Raw genomic sequence first — 26,230 nt, forward strand, 5'->3', positions numbered from 1 at the left:
ATATAGCGCCAACATATTACGCAGCGCTGTACAATAAATAAGGGTTGCAAATGACAGACGGGACGGTCGTTCGTTCATCATTCATCGGCGACGTGTTGCACTTTTTTTGTTAGGGATTATCGGACGATCGGTTGTTAGTTGTTTATTGTTTATACGATAATTATTGCACATGTGTACGCAGCCTTAGTCTCTGTTCTTCTTTTTGTTGCTTGCTGATCTAATAAAGGAAAGTTTTGAAGCCAAGGATCAGAATGACAAAAGAAGCAAAAAAGGAAAAGAATATTGGGAATGGCAGCAGTCACAATTCTTGCTGTGTTTCTGTCTTTATTCTTGGAATAATGATGATTTGGGAGGGTGGATGAGTCCCAGCCATGCACGGTGCCAGCAGCCGCCTCCCCTCCTCCCCTCCTCCTCTGGCGGGCGGACCCGGAACAGTCAGGCAGACGGTGATCAGCGGGCCGGGAGATCAGACATGCAGGGGAACCTAACGGAGGAGCTGGAGGTCAGTGTGCGCCCGGGGTGTGCAGCGCTGCGCTATCTCTGTGCGTTCCTCTGCGTTATATCTGCACTCTGCGTTATCTCTTCGTTCTGCGTTATATCTGCGATGTCTCTGCGTCTTATCTGCGCCCACTGAGTTATCCCTGCGTTATCTCTTCACTGTGCGTTATATCTACACTATCTCTGCATTATCTCTCTGCGCCCTGCGTTATCTCTGCGCTTTGTGTTATATCTGCGCGCACTGCGTTATCTCAGCGCTATCTCTGCCCTACCTGTCATCACTCTGTGTTATCTTTGTGCGCTGTGTGTTATCTCTTCGCTCTGCGTTATATCTGCCCTGTCTCTGCATTATCCTCTGCTTTATCTCTGCGCGCTCTGCGTTACCTCTGCACTATGGCTGCGTTATCTCTACGCGCTCTGCGTTATCTCTGCACTATGTCTGCGTTATCTCTACGCGCTCTGCGTTATCTCTGCACTATGTCTGCGTTATCTCTGTGCGCTCCTCTGCGTTATATCTGCACTCTGCGTTATCTCTTCGTTCTGCGTTATATCTGCGATGTCTCTGCGTTTTATCTGCGCCCACTGAGTTATCCCTGCGTTATCTCTGCACTGTGCGTTATATCTGCACTATCTCTGCATTATCTCTCTGCGCTCTGCGTTATCTCTGCGCTTTGTGTTATATCTGCGCGCACTGCATTATCTCAGCGCTATCTCTGCCCTACCTGTCATCACTCTGTGTTATCTTTGTGCGCTGTGTGTTATCTCTTCACTCTGCGTTATATCTGCCCTGTCTCTGCATTATCTTCTGCATTATCCTCTGCTTTATCTCTGCGCGCTCTGCGTTATCTCTGCACTATGTCTGCGTTATCTCTGCGCGCTCTGCGTTATCTCTGCGTTATCTCTGCACTATGTCTCCGTTATCTCTGCGCGCTCTGCATTATCTCTGCGTTATCTCTGCACTATGTCTGCATTATCTCTGTGCGCTCTGCGTTATCTCTGCACTATGTCTGCATTATCTCTGCCCGCTCTGTGTTATCACTCCACTATGTCTGCGTTATCTCTGCACTATGTCTGCATTATCTCTGCCCGCTCTGTGTTATCACTCCACTATGTCTGCGTTATCTCTGCACTATGTCTGCATTATCTCTGCCCGCTCTGTGTTATCACTCCACTATGTCTGCGTTATCTCTGCACTATGTCTGCGTTATCTCTGCGCGCTCTGCGTTATCTCTGCACTATGTCTGCATTATCTCTGCGTGCTCTGCCTTGCGCAGCTATGAGCATTGGTATGTGGGCTGTAGCCCAGCAGGTGTTGGTGAACCATAAGTCACAGCCTTTCTTGGGCATGGTGCTGCCACATCTCGGTTTTGGTAACCAGAACTGACACCAGATGTTGCTTGTGAAAGTTCTGGTAGGTCCTAAAGGTGCCTGTTGGCCGTCCATTTGCAATTGCCACCCATGGTGGTTTTTGTACAAGCCTAGGGGCTCATTCACACTTCCCTGTGCCAGGAAACACTGCCTCTTGGGTAGACGCTACATTTCCTAGATTGTAAGCTCTTTGGGGCAGGGTCCTTTCCTCCTCCTGTGTCACTGTCTGTATCTGTCAGTCATTTGCAACCCCTATTTAATGTACAGCGCTGCGTCATATGTTGGCGCTATATAAATCCTGTTTATTAATAATAATGTACATGTGGCAGCACCATATGGAATGGGGGGGGGGGGGGGCTGAAGTGAGCGGCACTGCCAGGCGAGCTGCTGGAGGAGATCTGTGCAAAAATGCGCTATAAAGAGGCAGGTGCGAACCTACCTTAAGTGCGGGTTAGTATTGGGGGCAAAACAGCCATCGCCCATATTTTTTTCAACAGCTGGCATACAGAGGGGTGGAGATACAATGGCCACTGATCAGTCGGTTAGGAAGACGCAATCTAATTTCTGTATGAGACGTTTGGTGGATGTGTAACATTCAGCGTCCGGTTTCTGCAAAAATCATAAAATGTATTATAGATGTGCTAACCAATCAGAAGTCTCGGATCTGCAGGGGGTTGGAGGGATTGATGACCATATATGATAATAGACAGGTAAGTGCGCCGGGCACCATGGCGGTATGAATTATATCTACTGATAGGTGCGGACGCGAGCACCCAAAGGTGTTCTTACATGTATAGATATATGACCAGTCAGGAGGAGAGAGATTGCAGACGTCATTGATTATGATATTGATGAGTAATACTTCTAATCAGAGATAATTGAACCCCCCCAGCGCTCTAATTCCGTCCAAATTTCCATATAAAAAGCGTTACATGAACCAACGTCACCGGGAAACCCCAGAGATCGTCTCTGCATTGCACGGCTGAAGATCGAAGAAGACGGACATATCCCCAGGACCTGCAAGGACCAGCAGGACAACGGGGGACAGCGACGGAGCAAGGTAAGTAGGTTTTTTTTAGGTTAAAGCTACCCCCAGTGTGATTTTGGATTACCGCTGTTTGCAGGTAAAATCTACCCCAAGTCACACTCGGGATTACCACTAGGGGGGTTAAAGTCAAACTTCTGAAATGGAAAACGGAAACGGAAACGGAAAACTTACCTGAAATGAAAAAACATTTAGAAATAAATTCCCCATTATCTTCTTGCAGTGCAGGGTGAGGATATATCTCCAGAGTCCTATGGAACGCAGAGCAGCTAAAATCTCTGAAAATCCTTTTGATTTTGCCTGCTCTGCGATTCCTTATCTCTGCACGCTCTGCGTTATCTCTGCACTATCTCTGCATTATCCCTGTGCTATCTCTGCATTATCTCTGCACGCTCTGCCTTAACTCTGCACTATCTCTGCATTATCCCTATGCTATCTTTGCATTATTTTTGCATTATCCCTGTCCTATCTTTGCATTATCTCTGCATTATCCCTGTGCTATCTTTGCTTATCTCTGCACACTCTGCGTTATCTCTGAGCTCTGCGTTATCTCTGTGCTATCTGTACATTATCTCTGTGCGCTCTGAATTATCTCTGCGCACTCTACGTTATCTCTGCGCACTCTGCGTTATCTCTGAGATTCCTTAAGAATTGCTCTGGATTAGATTGTAAGCTCTTCGGGGCAGGGTCCTCTCCTCCTCCTGTGTCCGTCATTTGCAACCCCCCATTTAATGTACAGCACTGCATAATATGTTGGCGCTATATAAATCCTATATAATAACATTAAATTGGTTCTGACGTCATCCTCACCTAGGTGCCGCAAGTGAAAGATACTTTTCATGTTTTTTTTTATCTGCTTTTTAGGCTGTCCCAGCTTCTCCCAGTTAAGTGAATGGGTGCAGCTGGGAAATATTTTTTTTCTTGGACACAGCTCAGTATTCTTCACAGAAATTTTTTAAGCCAGGTGGGTAGAAGCTGTAGATGGGTGGCAGCCCCTGTATTGTGACCTAGCTCTTCAGTAATCACCTAAAAATACCGGGCGGTTAATGAAAAGTGCCGGGTGGTGCACCCAGCTGAAAGAGCCTGGGGAGAACTCTACAGCTGCAGTGGGAAAATGTGTTGCCTGCAGTGCGCTTTAACTTTCCTGACCATTCAGCAGCAGAAGGGGCCTTACAATGAGATGCTGCATTACACAATAGTGTCTCTCTCTCTGAAGATCCCATTATGGGCCCAATTTACTAAAGCTCTTCAAGACTGGAGAAGATCGACTATCACAGGAGAACCTTAGGGCTCCAGTAACCCTGTAATGCATCCAGTCTGTGACAACATTTGCCAAATGATTTTTAGAAATCCATTCCAGGTTTGCTGGATCACCCAGATTCCCCCATTTATCTTCTCCAGGCTTGGAGAGCTATAAATCAGTATAGTATGATGCTTTCCTATGAAACCTGGAAATGTGTTCTGTGTAGCGGGCATGATGTGGGCACTCCCTATTGGCAGGGTGAGGGGAATCCCCTTCTTTGTTGTTATCAGAACACTGGTATTCCCAGTGGGAGATTTCCCCTCCTGTACCTGTTCCAGTTGTGGCTACAGACAGCATTACAAATGTGATATTAGGGCCCTGATTTATTAAAGCTCTCCAAGTCTGGAGAGAATACGCTTTCATCATTGAAGCTGGGTGATCCAGATAACAAATAGCAAATGACTTTTATGAAATCCATTCCAGGTTTCCTGGATCACCCAGCTTCACTGATGAACGTGTCATCTCCAGTCTTGGAAAGCTTTAATAAATCAGGTCCTAGGAGAGAGGGGGAAAGTCCAACTCTCCCACCGCCCAAGCCAAAACTTTTCATACACTTACAATACCCCTTACTAACTATCGCCCTCTTTCTTCCAGATCTGGTACTGAGCATGGCAGGATATAGATAGAAATCAGACTAGTACAATATAAACAAATTGTTATATGATCCACATGTGAATATTTAGCTAGAAAATGGCACAGGGGCTCTGCAAATGTTTATAAATTGGTCCCATGTGACATAGTTACTATTGACTTCCCTACACCTTACCATCATTGTTCTTTGCTGCGTCCTATTGCATAGGTTGGTGTACACAAGGATCTGTTTCTGTTTCCTGTAAGCTGAATGTTGTCATAGAATGAGTCATTATTTTTTAATCCATGCATTACACCGCCTTTTATTGCCTTCCAGCCAAATTCATTAGGCAATATTTATAAAGTGAATCCCAATTATTACACAATATTTATATAGCACCGACATATTACGCAGTGCTGTACAAAGTCCATAGTCATGTCAAGGGAAACCAATTAACAAAACTGCATGTTTTTGGGAGGAAACCGGAGTACCCAGAGGAAACCCACACAGACACGGGGAGAACCTGCAAACTCCTTGCAGATTGTGTCCTGGCCGAGATTTGAAACTGGGACCTAGTGCTGCAAACGTCAGAGTGCTAACCACTTAGCCGCCATTCCATCCAATTGATCAATTTGATAATTTGAAGCCATTTTTTTGGGGAGGATAAAGTCTGGTACCTGTGTCATATTTGTGTTGCTTATTATCATTTTAGAATTTCATTAACAAAAAATGTATTTCTTCTCGATCTGAATCCAGTAGGTCCAGTGCCGTCCAAGCTTCCTTGTTCTTGTTTCCTTTTATCTGGACAATGGGCACGGCCATCTTCTTCCTTCTTCTTCTGGCTTCTTCCAATCACACGATAGGAAACCAAAACAAAAAAATGTTATCATGCACCTGATTTTATGGTTGGAGTCAGCAGAGCTTCATCGTATTTATTAAGAGTGAAATGTAGGCAGATAATTACATTGCTATTTGAGCAGCTTACATTCTATTAGTAAATCAATCCTATCTATAGGCAAATCCAAAACTATTCTGTGCTCTCTTGGCCAAGCATGTGTAGAGCTAAGATTGGAGGCACAGGCCCCAGAAAAATTTTTAAGCTGGGCGGATAGATGAGCAAGTAGTGGTCCTGTATTGTGACCCAACTGATAACAGTCGGGATGTTACTGAAAAGTGCCGGGTGGTGCGCCCAGCTGAAAGGGGCTGGGCAGAACCCTTTCTTATGATTCCTTTCTTGCAGGCTGCTTTTTAATATGCATTTATTTTTTTAAGAATTTTAATCTATTTCTTAAGATCACAAGATCACATAAGTGGACGAACTGCATGTGACATCATTTGTCCCAACCTCAATATATTTTTGCACTGACTCTGCAGACAAAGGCTATGTACACACGTGCAATAATTGTCGTTGGAAAAGATCTTTCACGATCCTTTCCAATGACTAATGACTGCATGATGCATGAACGAGTTCTGTACATACAGCACCGTTCTGCTCTATTGAGAGGGGAGGAGAAGAACGACGGAGCGGCACCCTGCTGCGCGCTCTCCCCTTCATTTCCATTACGATCGTTTATCGTCCGTGGATCCGCCAGGACGGTCGTTCGGACGATGGACGACGAGCACTATACACACGCTAGATTCTCGTCCGATATCCTGAGCCGATTGTCATACGTGTACCATTGCACTTGTGTCCCTAGCCTTAGTGCTCTGCAATCCCGGATGATGTCTAACATCATTTACACTATTTTAGATGAGCCCAGGGTGTCATACACCAGCCACTTCACTACTGCAAATCAAACATGGCTATAAGGGGAAAACAATAGTAGAATGTTGCCCTTGTAGGTGACTTTCCAGCAGCCTGTGTCTTTTACCCTCCTTCAATTCCAAAACTGCAGCCGCCATCGCTGTTATCAGACTGTCAGGGAATATTACCATGGCATGTGGTGGGAATGCAAGAATTTGACGCTTTTGGGAATGTTGAATGTTGAGGACACTAATTAATTCTGCTGTACTGAAATGAACATTTGCAATATTTTATTCAAATTGTATTTTTTTACTCTAATTTTAGCATTAGTTCATTTTTAAATACTATGGCTGCAGTCAAAATTATTTTCGGTGGTTGCAGGACTGTACAGTGTATCACATTGACCTTTGTACCATCATTAGATCTATATCTGATGGGCTCTTTAAAGCTACGTACACACGTCAGATTTTTATCGCCCGATAATCGGCATCGGCCAATTATCGGGCGAAAATCTGCCGTGTGTACAGTCGGTGTCGTCCATCGTCCGGACGACCGACCTGCCGGATCCACGGACGATGGACGACAGCCGATCCTAAAGGGAAGGGGTGAGCGCGCAGCAGGGTGCTGCTCCGTCGCTCTCCCCCTCCCCTCTCCATAGAGCATGAACGGTGCTGTATGTACAGCACCGTTCATGCATCGTGCACTCCCTTGTCGTTGGAAAGGATCGTGAAAGATCCTTTCCAACGACAAAAATTGCAAGTGTGTACGCAGCTTTAAGCAAACCTGTGCTTTGCATACACACAACAAAGAAAATGGTTCATTTGACCTGCTCATAGCCCCCACTATATCTCTACCTTTGTTTACACTCACCTGAACAGTGCAAAGTGCAGAATGGAGTATGCCAAGTATTGCCAAATATAGAGTAGAACAGAAGTTCCTCAAACTTTTTACCATCAAAACAACTTTCAGGTCTTCGGGGAATCCCCTGCTGTAATGACTATATCCACAGCTCACTGTACATTGACGTGCCTGTCAGTAGAAAGAATGCCTCTTATATTGCTGGCCAGTGGGAAGAATGTCACCCTGCAGATAGCCAAAAAGATCATTGGTGTTAATTCAACTGAGCTGGGAGGCACAAATTGTTCATTGCTCAAGGACCCCTAGTAACCTCTGGGGGAACCCTAGGGTTACATGGGACCCAGGTTAAGAAACACTGGAGTGGAAGGTGACTCTTGTTGGGCCATTTGGCAATAAGGGATCTCAATTGGCTTTATTTGTGTAAAAACTGGCACTTTATAAATTCCTTTTGTGGTTTCTTGACAAGTTTATTAGTATATAGTATTTATAGTGGAAAATGGAGCACTCATATATACCTGCAGATCAGTAGTTTTGGCACTGTGTGGGCAGGCTGCAGTCATTCCGTTCTGTATATTCTCTGCATTAGGCCACATTGCTTCTGGTTTCTCTAAGCAGCCCACGTGCACATCTGCTGTCGACAATCAACATTTCCTGGCCACAACATTTCTCCTTCCTCAAGTCTACAGACTGAACTTCTTCTGTTTCAGATAGGCAAATTTGTTGGAATGTTCGGTAAGCATAAAAAATTTCACTCACATGACTTCGACATTCACCCTTTATCCCTCATTTTGGAGAAACTTCCTTCTTTCTTAACCAAATGTCCATTTTTCTAAAAAAAAAAAAAAACAGATCTGAAAATACATGTTGCTTAAAGTTTCTGTTGGATATGCTCAATTTTGGAATAGGGGAGGAAGATTTCCCACCAATTCAATGCCATTAGATACAACAGAAAGTTAGAAGTCTCTTCAAAGTCAGGGAAAACTGGAAAATAGTGGCTATAATGTGTTTGCTTGGTCCTCATTTCCCAATTTAAATTTGGGAAATAAGTGAAATTCACCTAATGAACTGATGCCCCAGAACACGTCATCATTAGAAGATCTCCCCTAATTTTTTCAGGGGACATTTGTTAAAATTTGCATTTCTCCTTCCTTTGTGGCCATTTTTATTTTGTATAAAGTAGGGAAGGGACTGCAGTAAGGTTTTCTTTTTGTTATTTAGGTCCTATTTCGAAGATATTAATTCCTGCCCCATATATGCAATAGGAAGTGAGATGAAATCAAAGTGCAAGAAATCCCCTCTGACCCTACACCAATCTATACAATACTGGGAAAAAGAAACAAATTGGTTTCAGATCATTTTAAAGTGTAACCCAGATTTTTCAAACACTAAAAGGACTAAAAAATCAAATTGCGTTGAGTGCTAAATGACTATATTTCTGCCAAAGAAGGTCACAAACACTTGTCTTGGGTGGCAAATCTCAACTTTTTTTAACATGGGGGACCCTTGAAATAACTTCCTGATCTTCAGGGAACCCCTTCTATAATTATTATATCCACAGACCACAGTATATTAGTGTGGTGGTCAGTGGGAAGAATGCCTCTTACATTGTTGGCCATTGGGAAGAATGTCACTCTTACAGATAGCCAAAAAGATCATTGGTGTCAGTTAAACTGATATGAAAGGCACAAATTGCTCATTGCTCAAGGAACCCCCAGCAACCTCTGGAGGAACCCTGGTTGAGAAAAACTGACCCAGCACGTGTACTGTGGGGTGCACAGCTCCGACCCGGAGCTTTATACTTTGCTAAATCCCAAATCAGTGCATGGTGTTCAGACTGTGTTGACTGTGTTTATGGTGATCTTGCAGTGTCCTTGTCTGAATGTAAACAGCTCTTCTCTGGCACAGACAGAGCAAAGTTCTAAAGAAAGCCAGACTGGAGCCAAAGCAAACATTGAATGTTGACTGACTCCTTATAGTACGTTTAATTAACTGTTTCATATCATCTTTCATGCAATATGTCACAATAAATGTAAAATGTTCTTTTATGCAATTCTTCCTAAAGATATTTCCAGCTAATTGAAAGCAGACAAAGATAAGCTGACCATAGGATTGGCAGTAGGTGCATGACCAGGCAAATGATTCATGAAACGATTTCCCATCAAGATAGTCAGTGTTCTCCCCAGCCCCTGCACGCTTAGCTGTACCCGGGCAGAGTTGGGTCACAGTACGGGGCCGCCACCTGCCTAAGATTTCTTCCCACCTGGCTAAAAAAAATTCTTGGTTGAACACTGGTATTTATCATCCATCTATTGCTAGGTCAATAGGTGGTAGGTACCATCACAATAATGATTTCTGTCTGGGGTTGATGCTGGAATTGTGCTGTAAAAAGGAAACTTGGACTCATTTCTATCCATGCAAATCCTCCATGATTTGACACACGGCACTTTCCTTTGCCATATGATCGACATTCCGCTCTACTCCATCGTCTGTATGCCATTTCTCCTCCATCCTTTGGCACTCTCTTCACCACATGGTGGACATACTACTCTTCTCCATCACCTGATTCTTTGCCTAATCAATGCCGACCCCCAGCTCAGACTTCCAATAGCAGACAAACCTTCTTACGCTAACTTCCATCATTTACAAAGCGCAGGGAATGGCAAAGAATAATTCTTACATTGCTTGCAATTGGGAACAGATAGCCAAATAGATCATTGGTGTCATTTAAATTGACCTGAGAAGCACAAAATGTTCATTGCTTAAGGAACCCTAATTGGCAAACAGTAATCTATACTGTTACCTGTCATAATAATCAAACAATATACATTTCTGTCTCTAATTCTACCTGTGATTTCACCCCAGGTCTTGCCACACAATCACCGATGAGTTTATTTGTATCCATGCATGCTTTGTACATTGGGCTTGTTCTGCGCTGTTTGTATATAAACACAAAGCATAACTCCAAAATGGTTTTCTACGAACAAGCCTCTCCTTTAAACCACCAGCTTGGCTGAGTTCCTTGTACTGAACCTGTAGCAATAAAAAATTTAGACTGCTTGAATTTGTTGGCTCGGTTACCCATAAGGATATAGCAGTAGTAATATGCGGAACAGGATTTGTAGCTTCATTTGATGCATGCTTTGCATTGAGTAATAGTGGCTTCTATGGTCACACAATCTCCTGTGGAGGGGAACTTGACCTAATTACTTTGTAGCTATGGGTAGGGTTTGGTCGACTAATTGTCTTCTACTGCTTCATATTGATGGAAATATTTCCCTACAGTTATCTCAATCTTGCATGAATACTGTTTTAAAATATATGTTGACTCTACAATGAAGGGCACATAGTAAATGTCTTGAATGGATCGGCATTGTTTAGGCATTACGTACTTGCTATTAGAACATGTTGGAATATCATGGCTCCTACTTTATTGGTCCAGCTAATGATGGGATAAGTTTTGAGCTTTTTTTTTTTTCTAGATCCCATCATAAGCACCAAGGTGCATTCCTTACCACTTAGCATTCATTTTATTTGTTCTTACAGCTTGAAAAGAGCGTCCGGCGACTGAGAGAGAAGTTTTATGGCAAAATCCCAATAGAGACCGCGGTCCATCTCATGAGAAAATTTGCGAACAATCATGAACAAGTGTGTACATATATCATCCTGTGCAAGGATGAACTTAATGGTAGGTACCATCACATGGTTGATGCTGGTATTGTGCAGTACAAAATAAACTTGGGCTCATTGCTATCTATGGAAATCATCCATGATTCAACACATGGCACTTTCATTCACCATATGATGGACATTCCACTCTCCTTCATCACTTGTTGCATGCTGCTTCTCCTCCATCATTTGACACATGGCACTCTCTTGGCCACACGTTGAACATACCACTCCGCTCCACCACCTGACTTTTGTCAATTCTCCTCCATCACTTAACGGACAACACTTTGCCCATTGTGTGGCCCATTGCTTTCCTTCATCACCTAATGTATGCCATTTCTCCTCTATCACTTGAAATATGGTACTCTCTTCACCACATGGTGGACATACCGCTCTCCCCGTCTCCTGATGTTTGCCACTTCCCCTCCATCACTTGACACACACCACTGTCCTCATTCACGTGTATTCCATCGCTCTCCTCCATTACCTAATACACATGGCTCTCCTCTGTCACCTTGCATACATCTCTCTTCTCCATCTCAAGGCAAACCACCACCATTGTCCTCCATCATATTTCACACACCATTGTCAGCTGCAGCTTCGCACATACTATTGTCCTCCAACATATTCTTCACTTCGTTGACAGCTGTAGCTACACACGTACCGTTCTATCAATCATAGGCTACACACCACTGTCTCTTCATACATACCATTATACTTTATTATAATCTACATAGTGTTGTCTGCTGTAGTTTCAAACATACCATTGTCCTCCATCATATTTTCCATTCCGCCTCTTTTGCTTCACACATATTATTGTCCTCTATCATATACATATCTACACACCATTGTCCATTGTAGCTTCACACATACCATTGTCTTTCACCATTGTCCATTGTATACCATTTTTTTTCTTCTACTGCTACACACTACGTCTTTCAACACCTGTGGTTGTCATCTGTCACCTCACATACTCAATTGTCTTCTGTCATTTTTACATATATAGCTGCCTCCTGTTACCAAAGTACATTGTATACAACCCTGTTCTCCAGCACAGTCTTCTGTTACCAGATTACTATCCTACTCGTTATTAAATCATTTACCACCACACTAGTTTTAGTTTTTTGAGGTTTGTTAGTGCATATTTCTTCCATAATGCTTGTCTGCTGTATCCTTACATTTGTATGCTTGAATTCCAGATATTGATCCAGATGACAAAAACAGTCTGAAAAAAGACAAAGTTGCAATGGTAAGCTAACATTCCTCTTAATCAGCAATGACACTTTGCACAGTGCGGCTCACATAGCCTTATAGGATAACTATGGAACACAAATGTGTATTTTGTCTGGCTTTTTAGTTCTGCTTTAGTGGTATTTCCCCATTTTCATGGGCTTGGAGTATCAAAAGCATAATGAAAGATGAGTTCTGTTTCTGTAGTCACTGCAATACTGCACTGTGTTCTATGTGTGCTTGTGTTGGAAATTCATCATTAAAATGTTTCTCTGACTGCATGTAGCCATTTGTGTGTTTAAGCAGACAGAAAATGAATATAAAGCTCCTATAACATATATATATAAGAATATAATATAATAATAATATATAATATATTTTTCTGAGGTTAGATCAGCTCAAAACAAGATCGGGTTAAAGCAGTGGACATCAAATCACACCCAGCTGGCACTCAAAAAGTAAGGTATAAGCCTTTAGCTTGTATTTATTTCGGGAAGCAAAACAAATTCACAGTATTGGGCGGTGTCTCCAAAATATAATCTGCCAATCTTACATTGCATACATCAGTCTCCAAGAGGCATTGCTCCTTTAATGACCATTTGGTACTATTTTAATTTTATAGTTTAACCACATCCATCTAGATGAAAGAGCCAACACCAGACCAGTTCCCCCATCTTGTGACTTCCCTGATTTCCCAGCACACAACACAGATTTTCTGCCCGACCCATACCTGTCCTCGGGCTACACCTCAGCACACCAACAACACTCTTGTATTATGATCAGCAAGGTGCAGCAGAGCCACATTACATTCCTGGAAGTGATGGAGTGTTTGGCCCTGCCAGTCCCTCTAAGCTGTGTACACACATTATGTCGCTGGAAACAATCTTTTGTAAGTATTTCCAGCGACAAAAGAGTGACAGATGAATGAACAAGCTCTGTTCAGTTCTATGGAGAGGGAGAATGAGTGAGCAAAACCCTTCTGTGTTCTTCTCCATTGACTTGTAGATTGGTTGTTCGCTGTCAGTCATTCATGGATCCGTCTGGACGAATCCATGAACAACTCTTGGCTTCCATTGTAGACGTCACAATCTCACCCAAGATAAGCCCGACTTTTCTGTCCAGTGAGAATCATCTCACATTTGTACATAGCCATGGACACTCCAGACATGCATACCAGATAAAGAGCCGTAAATATCCAGAAATGCAACCTCTTGCAGACATATTCAGGTCCTTTAACCGTCTTCAAGGTGAAATGGAGGGATATGCTGCAGAATACTCTCTAAACTTGGCTTCTCACACCAGATTTCACTCCATAAGATGGCAATTTAGCTTCCCCCCTTACTGGGGGACTGGGATTCACACCCTCTAATTGTCCTTATCACCAACATCCCAACCAAAACATCCCAATCATTAACACCTACCAAAATTTTAAGTTGCCACTGGAGTAGGCATATAGAATAAATCTTCCAGTATGTGACAGCTATCTAGAAAACAATTGGAAAGGTATCTTCTTACATTACCAGAGTCCTCCCCAACCCCTTTTAGCTGGGTGCATCACCCGGCATTTTCAGTAACAACTCGGCCATCTTTTGGTGTATACTGAAATGTTGGGTCACAATACAGAGGCCACCACCTGCCTACAGGTTCATCCCACCCGGCGTAAAAAACAGTTTGGGGCAGAACACCTTTTATTGTAAGTCTACAGAAAATAAAATAAAGAGATACCATGTATGGCAAAGATACCCATTGACAGCGGATTTACCCCTTTTGGTTTTTGATATATTGTAATCCTTAGATCTTATCAGATCCAGACGTTATCCCTGGCTTGGTCACCCTTTTGTGGCTTTTTTCATTTTTTTTTAGTTTGATCCTTTATTTGCTGTAAGCATAGCTTATAATAAGGTGAGTGTCTACACTTCCATCTCTCTAGACAACAGGATAGAAGGTGCTAGGGAGGACTTTTATAAGATTCCAGTAGTAAATGGGGAAGATTGAGTTGTATTGCGTGTCCATTCTTCATCACATGACCATTATTGTTTCTCTGACCCACATGGGTAACCATGTTGTAGACTCGGGGTAAGTGTTCACAGGCATTGTTTTCTTCATTTTGAAAGCACCTCGTCTCCAAACCTCGTCCATGATTGAAAAAATGTACTAAATATGACAAACATGAATACAGCGGTATATACTGTCCACGGTTTTGTAGGCCACTAATCCGCAATAGTTTATTGGTTTAAAGAGAGTTCTCTATATGGACCATTTATATATTTATACAGGGTGATCATATCACCCCTTATACGTCGCTTCTCAAGAGAGAATAGATTCAGTTCAGCTAATCTCTCCCCATAGCTGAGCTCCTCCATTCCTTTTATTAGTTTAGTTACCCTTCTCTGCACTCTCTCCAATTCCACAATGGCCTTTTTGTGTAAATAATAACTAGCATTATATAACAACAGTTCCTCCAGAATTCTCTCTGTAAGGTTTATATTAGAGGTTGTTCCTCTACCATTCCAGGGTCCCCCCCAAAGGCTGAGTGAGAAGAAGCTGCAGGCAGCCCCTGTATTGTGATCTAATGTTTTAATAACTACCCAAAAACCGCCGCGTGATTACTGAACATTTCTGGGTGGTGCGCCAAGCTAAAAGAGACTGGGGAGAACAATGCATTCTAACCTAAGGGCCATTGTTGTTCTTTATTTAATTTTTGGTTGCAGAATATTTTTTGGAAGTTTTTTCTGTATGTTTTGTAATCCTGGTAAAAATACCAATGAAAACCTAAATGAAAAAAAAAAAAGCATCTGATACACAGGTCATCAAAGTCCCATTGACTTTACTTGGGCAATGCTAATGGCAGCAGGTTTTGAACTACTGGCAAAGCACATGAAATGCAGCCTTTTCCTGTCAAATGCTATTTGCTATTCAAATATATTGTGATTAAATAGCAAAATGCAGCATGTGTGAAGAACACCTGGAAAGCCTAAAGCAGGAAGAGAAACACAAGCAGTAGACGTTGGTGTATCGTGTTCAGTATTTGTGTTTTTTACATTGTATTAGTTTAAGTTTGAACATGGGGTTGACTACTGTATATACAAATTATAGTAATTAGTTGCTGTTTGGTTATAGTTCTGTGAAAAGATCATTGGCAATCTGCTGTCCTTCAAACACTTTAAACTGCTTTACAAGTTGCTTTCAGCTGCTTGCTAATGCAATTAGAAAACCTTCCAATCCCGGTTAACAATTCATTGGCAGACAACTCAAAGATACTGCATAACATTTCTACAAAAAAAAATTTAATTAAAATAATTAACGTAACTGCTCTGCTATTATTTGGTAATAGAAGTAAACTGAAGCGGCACTGCTATATAAATCACCCTTCTGATCAGAACCTTGGATATACAAAATACAACTTTTACATAAACCAAGTAGATTCTTCTTTTTTAGGAGATGTACAAGTAGATTATTAGAAGTGGATCCCTATGCTATTGGAGTTTCCCGTCTTATCTGACCCCCTTGCCACAACATAGGAAAGAAATTTAGAAATTCATATCTTAAATAAGGGGTTCTCACAGTGTTTGGTTACATGATTTTAGCGGAAAAGACAAAGCCACCCAATCTGGTTCTCTACTTTGGCTAATGTCCTTTGATTATTGTGTTGCCATGTGCTCACCTGCCTGGCTTTGGAGATGGACCGGTTGCATGAGGATAGCTATTTTGTCCATTTTTACCGCATTGCAATCTCTATTGTTTAATCTAGCGTTATTTAACCACAGCTCCTCCAGAAGATCCTGGGGGTTCCTTGAGCAATGGGCAATTTGGTCTTCATTAAATGACACCAATGACTTTTTTGGCTATCAACAAGGGTGACTTTTCTCCCAGTGATCACCACACTAATGTACTGTGAGCTAGTAATTATAGTAGACGTTCCCGAAGACCTGAAATTGGTCAACCAGGGGTGTCCAAACTTTTTGCAAAGAGGGCCAGATTTGGTGAGATGAAAATGTGTGGGGACCATTTAGCAGTACTTAGGGTTAACGTGGGCGTGGTCTGCGCGGGTCCGGCACAGCACACGCCCACCAGGGTAACGTGAGAAAATTCCCTGCGCATGGGGTCCGGTGTCAGTGTGGGTTCCCTGGAGAGCAATTTCTTGGAATAAGAGTGGGCGTGGTCTGTGCGGGTCCTGCACAGCACACGCCCACTATATTTACGTAGGGGATTCCCTGTGCACACATGGGGTCTCCCGTCCTGCCGATTATGCCTGCCGAGTAGCAGGCCGATAATTGCAAAGCTGTTGATCAGCTCTAATGAAATATAAAATAGCTTTTCTGTACGCATGTATTTTATACTTTGTGGGCTGCATATTATTTATTTTATGACAGAGGCCGCGGGCCGGGGGAAATCTGAGCGCGGGCCGCAATTAGCCCCCAAGCCAGACTTTGAACATGCCTGGTCTAAGCCATAGTCAATTTGTAGTTGGCATTAGGACAGCTTGCGTGAAGGAAATAGTTCAGTGTGGTCATCATTTGTTGGGTGGTTACTGAAAAATGCCAGGTGGTGCGCCCAGCTAAAAGGTGTTAGGGGAAACATTGCAGTTTGACTGTTGGACATTATTGTTATTGAGCAGATTGATCAAACTAAAGTAGATTTGTTTATAACCAGCATTAGGCCAGTCACGATATAGCAAGATCTCTGGTTAAGGTGTGGTTGGCTAGAAGTCCTCAGAAACACATGCTATGAATATTGATTACCCTTTTTATTATATACAGACCCAGAGCTCAGTGGATCACAGGGTTGACTTTATTACCTTTTTAATACAGCACATTACCAGTTTCCATATATAGGTCTTTCAGATTGATATTCATTTCTCTGGTTGTCTCTTGTAATAATAAAACAACACATCTCTTTTGCAGAATGTCATCAATAAACTGAAGAAGGACAAAGACACGCCAAAGGTAATTGTGCAGATGTGTTATATTTATAGAAACGGATTGTTTCTGTGGGCTAACCGCTATGCTGTGTACTGCATGAATCATGTTCAGCTGGGTATAAGTAAGAAATAAATAAAGGGAAATACACATTATGGGCTGTATTTATAAAACATTGAATCAGATATTCATGTGTGTCAATGGCAGTAATTGATTCCCACTAAGGACTGTTTTCCCTTTTTTATATATTGAGCCCCCTATATGTCATGTGTGATTCTTTTTTTGCAAAAACTAGCCATCATGCAGATCCTCCAGATTAAAGTGTATTTGTAAAGTGTATCAACATACTGATGACTCCTGGAAACGAACAGGGCTTCCCTGCTTGTTCGTGTGCAGGATGGAGGCTTGATGGGGGAAGGTGGGTGGTTCGCATTACTTGCAGAAGAAATCTTTTGCTGTTCTGCAATCTCTTGTAACTCTTTAATGACCAAGACAAACTCTTCAATTGCTTCTTTTTGCATATCAAAGCACAGCTTGATGCAGAAGTTAATGAATGCCTAGGCTCCATAAAGTTTTTTTTTTTTAGCTTTGTTTGTGATTAATTCACAGTGAGGATTTTATACAGTAACTGACACCATGATGCCTAATAATATGTTGAGACAAACATCTGTCCTAATTGCATTTTTTAAAATAATGTACCTGGTCCGACTTACATACAAATTCAACCTAAGAACAAACCTACAGTCCCTATCGTATGTACTATCTGTATAGATATACTATCGATATACTATCGTATGGACTATCTGTATAGATAAAACATTTCTTCCTTCAGCTTACTGGTAGTATGCCGTATAAAGCAACACACATGTCCTTTCATGTATTGATAAAGCTAGCAATACAACTAAGCATTGATTTTGACCTATTGACCATTCATTTATTTCCTGTTTTCCTTATTTGGACAGAATGCCAATCCAAATTTGATTAGTCAAGACATTTTTCCCATTGGTAAACAATCATATTGAAATCAAAACTACTTTTTGTGGTGTAATCAATATTTTTATTAGCTATAATGATAAACCCATCATAATTTCTTGTAAAGTGAAACCCGCTCATATCCTGAGAGGCAAGGAGGTGATGTTTGCATGAAGTTGACATCATCAGTGATCATTTGGACATGCAGATGTTATATATATACATATATATATATATATATATATATAATATATTTATTATTATTATTATTATTATTATTACTATTAATAAACAGGATTTATATAGCGCCAACATATTACACAGCGCTGTACATTAAAAAGTGATAGACAGATACAGACAGTGACACAGGAGAGGACCCTGCCCTGAAGGGCTTACAACCTATGAGGTGGGGAAAGTATCACACAATAGGAGGGGAGATGTGGAGTGATCGGTAGTAGTGAGGGTTTTAAGATACAGAAGAAAGAAGATGGGTAGGCAAGTGTGAAAAAATGGGTTCTGAGTGCTCTTTTAAATGAGCAGAAAGTAGGAACAAGCCGAATAGGACGAGGAAGACCATTCCAGAGAGTTGGGGCAGCTCTAGAGAAGTCTTGTATTCGTGCGTGTGATGAGGTTATGAGTGAGGAAATCATTAGTAGGTCATTGGAGCAGCGGGGAGAGTAACTATGGGTTTAGTTTTTTACCAAGTCAGAAATGTAAGTGGGACAAGAACTGTGTAGGGATTTGAAGGCAAAGCACAGGAGTTTGAATTTGATTTTAAGGTGAAATGGAAGCAAATGGAGAGAACTACAAAGAGATACAGCGGAAGAGGAGCGGAGCGAAGGATGGATGAGTCTGGCTGCAGCATTCATAATAGATTGTAGAGGAGAGAGTCGGGTTAGTGGAATACCAGAGAGGAGGAGGTTACAGTAGTCCAGACGAGAGATGATAAGAGCATGTACAAGGAGTTTGGTGGTCTCAGGGGACAGGTAGGGGCGGATTTTGGAAGGTGACAGCAAGACAACGTGCCTGAGGGGAGGGCCGAATAACAGTGTTGTTAACAGTTAGATATATGTCGGGGGGATTTGGAATGTTAGGGGGAGAAGATGATGAATTGCTTAGGTTTATGATGTGTATTTGCACAACCCTGGAAACAAATCATGACAACCTCCCCATATAACTTGGTTGGTCTGGGTCAGATTACATGTTTCCCTTTTTTTTAAATACATCTTGTATATAAAGCCTACAATATTGTCATTGTCATAGCTATTTTTTTGTCTACCATTTATTAAAATATTACTATTTAGCATTTTTTCTTTCACCTTCATATTGACCTTTCTTTAGGCTATACTATAGCTTTATAATAGTTTAAACAGATATCTGGCAGGTTTTGCGCTCTTGAGAGTCAGAAGACACACGACACCTGAAAATCTGTCCTAGCTTATCTTTTTTTTGTGCGGCTGGTGTGTTTCCAAGTAGTATAACGGTCTAGTAATAAGATCTATGTGTCTCTTTTTTTACAGGACCTGAGTACAGATAAGGACATCCAGGTATGATTTATACATTTTCCAAAAAAACAGATATGAATTAAAGGGAATCTCTACCTAATATGAACATTGTCACAGGGAGGAACCCACTGTGTCCATTATTTTGTACATTGTTCAGTCAAGATAAGTATTTAGATAAGTGAACATATATCATTAAAACTGTCACTTTGATTACAATGAAAATAAAAGTGACCCAGAACCAATTTAGTATACATAAAGCCTCCATGATCGCACTCTAATGATTTGTTTTTATTAGGTTTGGATTTTTTGCTGTTTTTATATTCCTTGAAGTGCGTTGTATGCAGACAGACCCAAGACAGCACTCCAATGGAAACCTAGACAGCACTTAAATCCCCCATGCTAATCACAGACTATGTTTTTTATTCTATGAATTTTGTCGCAGTCATGTAAAGGCTGAGCTCACTTTGTAAGGGAAAAGTATAGAATTGCTTACAGTGATAGAAGTTAAAGTGTAATCATGGGCATAATATAATGCAGTCTACCACTAGCATTTACTCAGCAATTTTTGTTTTTCTATTTCACCCACTTGCTTTAACAGAGTGACATTTTTGGATCTACTGTAAAATCATACTTTAGAACCAAAAATGTTGGTTCTCCTGTTTGCAGCATTGTCAACCCGTGGACAGGGTAGTCTTAGATCAGCATTTCTTAACTTTTTTGCCCCTGAGGAACCCTGAAAATAGTGGAAGGGACAACAGGGAAGAATACTTGCAATGGGAGTCAGAATGTCCCCTTATTTCTACAAAGCTTATTGGTCTCATCCTCCTCGCTTTGCCAAGTGGTGATGAACCCCGAGCTACATAGACGCCATTAGATAGGAGATCAATCAGCCAAGAACCCCTAACAATCCGTGGAGGAACCATAGGGTTCTATTGAACCTTAGTTGAGAATGATCGTGTTGGAAGTACATGAAGTTTTCAATAGACCTAATAGTCAAAAACAAACAGTCCAACTCCCACTACCACTTTTTGAACAGGTAAAAGTGAAGACACATGAATTCATTAAGGTTCTCCAAGACTGGAGAAGGTAGACTATTATGAAAGTTGTCCTGTGATAGTCGATCTTCTATCTATAGATAGTCAATCTAGTTGTTGAGAGCTTTGATAAATCAGGCCCATTGCATTAATTATCATAATCTAAATAACAAAAAGTCTGGTTTGTAGAGTCGAAATGGTAAATACACTCCAACATTTACCACCATTTCAAATCCATGAAAATAAATCAAATGCTCAGACCAATAATAAAAACCTTGAGAAGTATGCTGGTGTTTGTCTCTGATATCTGCGTGTGATGTGTGTGCTGTCATCATGACCAAATGAAAAGAGCTCTCTAAGCCCCCCAATAATGAGGTTTGTAATAGATCACCAAATTATTCAATAATTGCACTTTAAGAAAAATCTTCTACAAGTAGATTAAACTGCTAAGAGGTCAAGCACTGACCGGCTCAGCAAATTCAGGGCAAGAGCTAATTGTTTAATGATAAGGGAACTCTAAGCCAAGAACAGCAAATTATTGTTGTGGAATGTGCAGGTAACTTACAATTGATTAAAGTACATACATCTACAATTAGAAATACATTACACCAATAACAGCTGCATGGGAGGTGTGCAAGGAAAACCCATTTGCTGTCAAAAAAGAACATTAAAACAATTCTAAAGTTTCCTTTAAAGAAGTAAAGGCCAAGCCTTGTGGAATAAAAATCTATGGACTGATGGGTCAATGACAGAGCTGTTTGTACACATTACCAATAGACATATTTGGCACAAATTAGACAAAAATAAAAATACTAAAGACAGTCTTTTAAAATAGAACCCCATACTAGCCTTGGAGCATTGTGATAGAATTGTTATGAATTTTTGTTGTTTAGCTTCTTCAGGGTTTGGGCAGCCTGCAATTATGAAGTCAACTATGAATTCTGCATTAGAAAAAAATGTATGCCTAAATCAGACCTATCATCACAGTTTTTATGTTATATAAAAGGGTAAATAAGTAATTAAAACATTTTTTTTACCACTTTAAGGGGAAACCCCTCCCCTTCTGTCTTACTGAATGGGATACCCGCTGCTCCTTCTGCGCATGCCCGATCTCGGGGAGCTTTCTTCTACTGAAAAAAAAAATGCTAATCACGCATGCGCAGTGAGATCTGCATTTTTTTTAACATTTTCTGGAAGCATGTCACCCAATCTCACACTGCACATATGATGTAGGAAGAGGAAACCGGAAGTAGAGGAAGAAGATGGTGGTGCCCACTGTGCAGTCCATGCCAGGAAGACGTAGGAAGACAGGACAGCGTGGGACCAACTGGACTAGGATCATGTGGGGATCACAAAGACTTTCCGATAGTTATGCTTTAATTAGAATGTGATGCCATTTATTTAAAAGTAACTGAAGCTGAAATGTATATTTTAACACAATAATGTTCTCAAGCATGTTAACAAATCCACCTAGGAATAGATAAAGAAATGGAAGGTTATAGAATGGCCTAGCCAAAGCACTGATTTTAATGTTGTAGGGGATATTAAATTGGCAGTTTATTCAGGGCAATCCAAAAACATATTTAAATAACATATATAATTCTAGGAATTTTTGATGAAAAAAATGTGAGCCACGGGGGTAAAGTTATGCAAAATGTCTACTAGATCCTAGTTCTGGTAATTGGGGCAAGGGTATACACCATTACACCTATTCATGTTTTCATATACTAAAGGACTGGAAAGGCAAATTTTCGTAGTGTTGTTAATTTTTATACACTACCTTTACTTGTAGGCACTGTATTTCACATGCACATTCCTTTGGTACAAATATGCAATCATAGATTAACTTTGACCACAAGATGAGGATACAAACTTAGCTGGGTTTTGTTTTTAGCTGGTCACTGTCAAAGTGTGACATAAAATAAGAGTCCATCAGTAGTAGTAACATGGTGCCAGTCCTAAAGTCTAAGCTCGAGAAAAAGTTATTCATGCAGTAGGTCGGTGTTGAAATCACAACAATTCTGTCTATGTGCGCCTTGAATTTTTACCATTATTGGTGATCATTGTAAAGTGTGAGCTTTTGGTTTTATAAGTTGGACAAAAACAATTATTGACAATATTGGTGTTATATAGTTTTAGAGCAGAAGTTTCAAATCTTTGAGAACATTGAAAATAAATACAGATATTCTGAGAAGACACAATAAGAAAGAAAGAAAAAGAAAAGGGTTCTAAAGAGATTGGTATATTTTACTTTCCAGAGATTGTTTAATGGTCACATATGGTTGAGCTAGCTTCTATTGTAAACCAAGAAGGCTGTATTTGCTAACACTTTCTTGCAATCTTGAGGGCACCTTAACTACACATTAAACACCTCAGTTTAATTGATGGTCTGTAAAATGTCAATGTTTATTAAACTCAGTACCCAGAACCCAGAGACAAACAAGTGATGTTCAGTGTAGATACAGACCTTTGGGCCCTGATGCAGAATTTGCATTCCCTTCTCCCCATTCCACCGAAACTTTTGCATCATAGAGCCCCTCTAATTTAGAAACCCCCAACTTCAAATATGAACTCCTTTACAACAGACTCCACATTGACATTAGAGACTCCAACTTGAAAAATTGTCCCATATTTTTTTAAGAGACCCCCTTCCACTCTCTTAAAGCGTAAGTAAACCCCCCAAAAAACAAAAACAAACCTTCAATCATGCAGTCCATTCATTCCATCGGGAGGTTTCTTCTAATGGGTCCTGCGTCATCCCAGTATCGGACTTCGGCTCGACATCTTCTCCTCTCTTCTTCTCCGTTCTCCTCCCATGTCACTCGATCTCGCACTGCGCAGGCGTGAGATTGGGTGACATAGATTGGGAAAAAACTTTCCAATCTCACTGCGCATGCGTGATGAAAAGGGCTCACCTAGGGCATGGGCAGAAGGAGCAGCCAAGAGCCTCCTGGGATGCGTGACATGGTATCCTGGGAGGCTCTGCGCTCCCATTTATTCTTAATCACCTAGGCAATCAAGAATTAAAGTGGCAGTACTGCATCTTTTTCTTTTTTAAAAAAGGTGTTGCATTTAAAAAAAAACACAAATTTTTTACCCTTTTTATGAATTAAAAATTCTGAGTTTAGGTACGCTTTAACATCAGGGTCCCAGTTGTACATCAACAACACCCCTCTTTTTTATTAGGAGCACCCTTTACATCTGAATCCTAAATTTCCTATTAGGAGCCCCCCAGACCTCAGCATCTAACCTAGCGTTTCTTAACCAGGGTTCCTCCTGAGGTTGCTCGGGCTTCCATGAGCAATGAGCAATTTGTGCTACTTGGGTCAGTTTAGGTGAAACCTTTATCTTTTTTTGCTATCTGTAAGGATGATATTATTCCCCCTGACCAGCAATATAGGAGGTATTTTTCCAACTGACCAACACACTAAAGTACTGTGAGTTGTGAATATGTTAATTATAGCAAGGGTTCCCCACAGGCTGAAAATTATTTTGAAAGATTCCTCCATGGTAAAGCTATGTACACACTTCCAATGGTTCTCGCCCGATAATCAGCTTGGGGCCGATATCAGAGGAGAATCTGAAGTGTGTACAGCGCGCCTCTTTCATTGCCCAAACAACCGTCCTGGCGGATCCACGGGTGATGAACGAGGAACAATCGTAATGCAAGTGAAGGGGGGAATTGTGCAGCGGGGTGTCTCCTCTCCATAGAGCATAACGGTGCTGTATGTACAGCATCATTCATGCATTGTTGAGTGCTTAATCGTTGGAAAGGATCATGCAAGACTATAATTGCAAGTGTGTATGCGACTTAAGAAGGTTGAAAAAGTCTGCTCTAACCTGTTTAATGGTAATTCACCAACTGCTCACTGTTGTAAACAAAGCTGCCAAAAGAGATCTTCCGCTACTGCAGTGGTCCTGAAATGGGCCCCTACAAACCTTCTGAAGTAAGGGGCCCAATCTCAATTGTGATCTCTGCAACTGCTATACCATATGTAATGCTGGTCTAGAAAGTAATATCAAAACACTAACACAAGCACTTATTATGATGTATCATTATCTACACTATTACTCTGACTTTTGAAATTAAGTCTTGTGCAGACTTACAGTGGAAAAATCATTCTCATTTTTAGGACCTGGCTGAGAAGTTGAAGCATCTTCCTCTGACGGAGAAAAACCTAAAAATGTTCAACAATGCTACTGAAAACTGCATCCCCTCCAATGATCGCCAATTCTCCTGCAAGGAATGTGACAAGATGTGGTGGCGGAGGGTTCCACAGAGGAAAGAGGTTGGTACTGGGAAGAAAAGTGAAGCAGCGATGGCTTGTTATAGACTTAGTGTCAGTATACTCCCAAAAGATGGTAAGGAATATATGGAGCATATTTAATTTATTGCATATGAATGTGTATTTTGATTCTTATCCCATAGTTATAAAGCAGCTGTAAAGAGGATAAGTTGGTACTTGAATTTATTAAAATGCTCAAAGCCTTGAGGATTTTTCCTCAAGTGCAGTCATTGTTACCACAATATTTACTCCCCACTTACACACATAGGTGCAAGCATGGTGGAGCAATTCCTCCTCAAAAACCACAACAAAACCTTCAAATCCTGCACCTGCTGTTTGTTTACATTTGAGTATTGACATTCTGCCATGTCACTCTAGTGAAGTCACTGTGGACTGGCAGCGAGGTTGCTGTGAGCTTACAACTTCCTCACACCCATGAACTTTGCCTGTGGTTGGGATACATGTAGCATCTCATCCATGTTAACCCATAAATTATGAATGAAGGCATTAATGAGTGATTCAGTACTGCCCAATATTGCCCGATGCAAAATGTTTGGCCAGGGGGGGTTCTGATTTTGGTTAAAACACAGTGGGTCAGTGGGTTTATCAAAACTCTCCAAGACTGGAGAATATAGACTATAGACTATGAACCCAGGTGAACCAGCAAACCTGGAATGGATCTGCCCCAGAATTGAAAACATTTGCCAACTAATAGCAAACAATTGCCAAATAATAGCAAACATTTTAAGAACTGTATTCTAGATTTGATGGATCACCCAGGTTCCCCCATGATAGTCTATCTTCTCCAGTCTCCAGGAGAGCTTTAATAAATTAGTCCCAATGTCTGCAGCCAAAGGCAGGGTTACGGACACCTGGAAAAATACAGCACAGAGGATACTAGGGACCTGGTTTGTCATGGGTTTATGAGTAAATTGGGTGTTCAGATTACATAGAGGGAGGTGTATGTGGGATAGAGGTGGTGGTGGGGGCTAGGGTGAATTACCTCTCTGATCATCAGCTGTAAGGCTATGTAAGATTTTGAACATCCAGTGCATACATTGTATTTCGTTCCAAAAGTTCCACTTTTAAGTTCGCATGAGAAAGGGAAAGGTGATGTCCTATCTGCAGTAATGTATGTTACCTGCTTGACTGCCCCGGGTTTCTGGTGTCAAAGTACACAGCTCATATTCCAGTGGTTGCTCTTAGTTTTGCATAACACTTTGTTTGCATA

At 41.2% G+C, this 26,230-nt stretch overlaps 1 protein-coding gene across 4 annotated transcripts in view; it reads left to right on the forward strand.

The window, feature by feature from the left end:
• Positions 1-348: 348 nt before the first annotated feature.
• SHFL (shiftless antiviral inhibitor of ribosomal frameshifting) overlaps positions 349-26,230 on the forward strand; it is a 28,918-nt gene continuing 3,036 nt past the window's right edge. Inside the window, exons 1-8 of one of the 4 annotated variants that reach the window (XM_072399640.1) lie at positions 349-502; positions 10,931-11,072; positions 12,253-12,302; positions 12,676-12,741; positions 12,906-13,172; positions 17,188-17,229; positions 19,695-19,721; positions 24,847-25,002. In XM_072399640.1, the coding sequence (XP_072255741.1) occupies positions 359-502; positions 10,931-11,072; positions 12,253-12,302; positions 12,676-12,741; positions 12,906-13,172; positions 17,188-17,229; positions 19,695-19,721; positions 24,847-25,002 (894 nt within the window). In that variant the 5' untranslated portion in view covers positions 349-358. Of the gene's footprint in view, positions 503-7,379; positions 8,120-10,930; positions 11,073-12,252; positions 12,303-12,675; positions 12,742-12,905; positions 13,173-17,187; positions 17,230-19,694; positions 19,722-24,846; positions 25,003-26,230 lie in introns of those variants that run through there. The other 3 variants (XM_072399641.1, XM_072399642.1, XM_072399643.1) reach the window with 3 other exon arrangements.

Source organism: Pyxicephalus adspersus, chromosome 2, assembly GCF_032062135.1.
Source record: "Pyxicephalus adspersus chromosome 2, UCB_Pads_2.0, whole genome shotgun sequence".
NCBI classification, from domain to species: domain Eukaryota; kingdom Metazoa; phylum Chordata; class Amphibia; order Anura; family Pyxicephalidae; genus Pyxicephalus; species Pyxicephalus adspersus.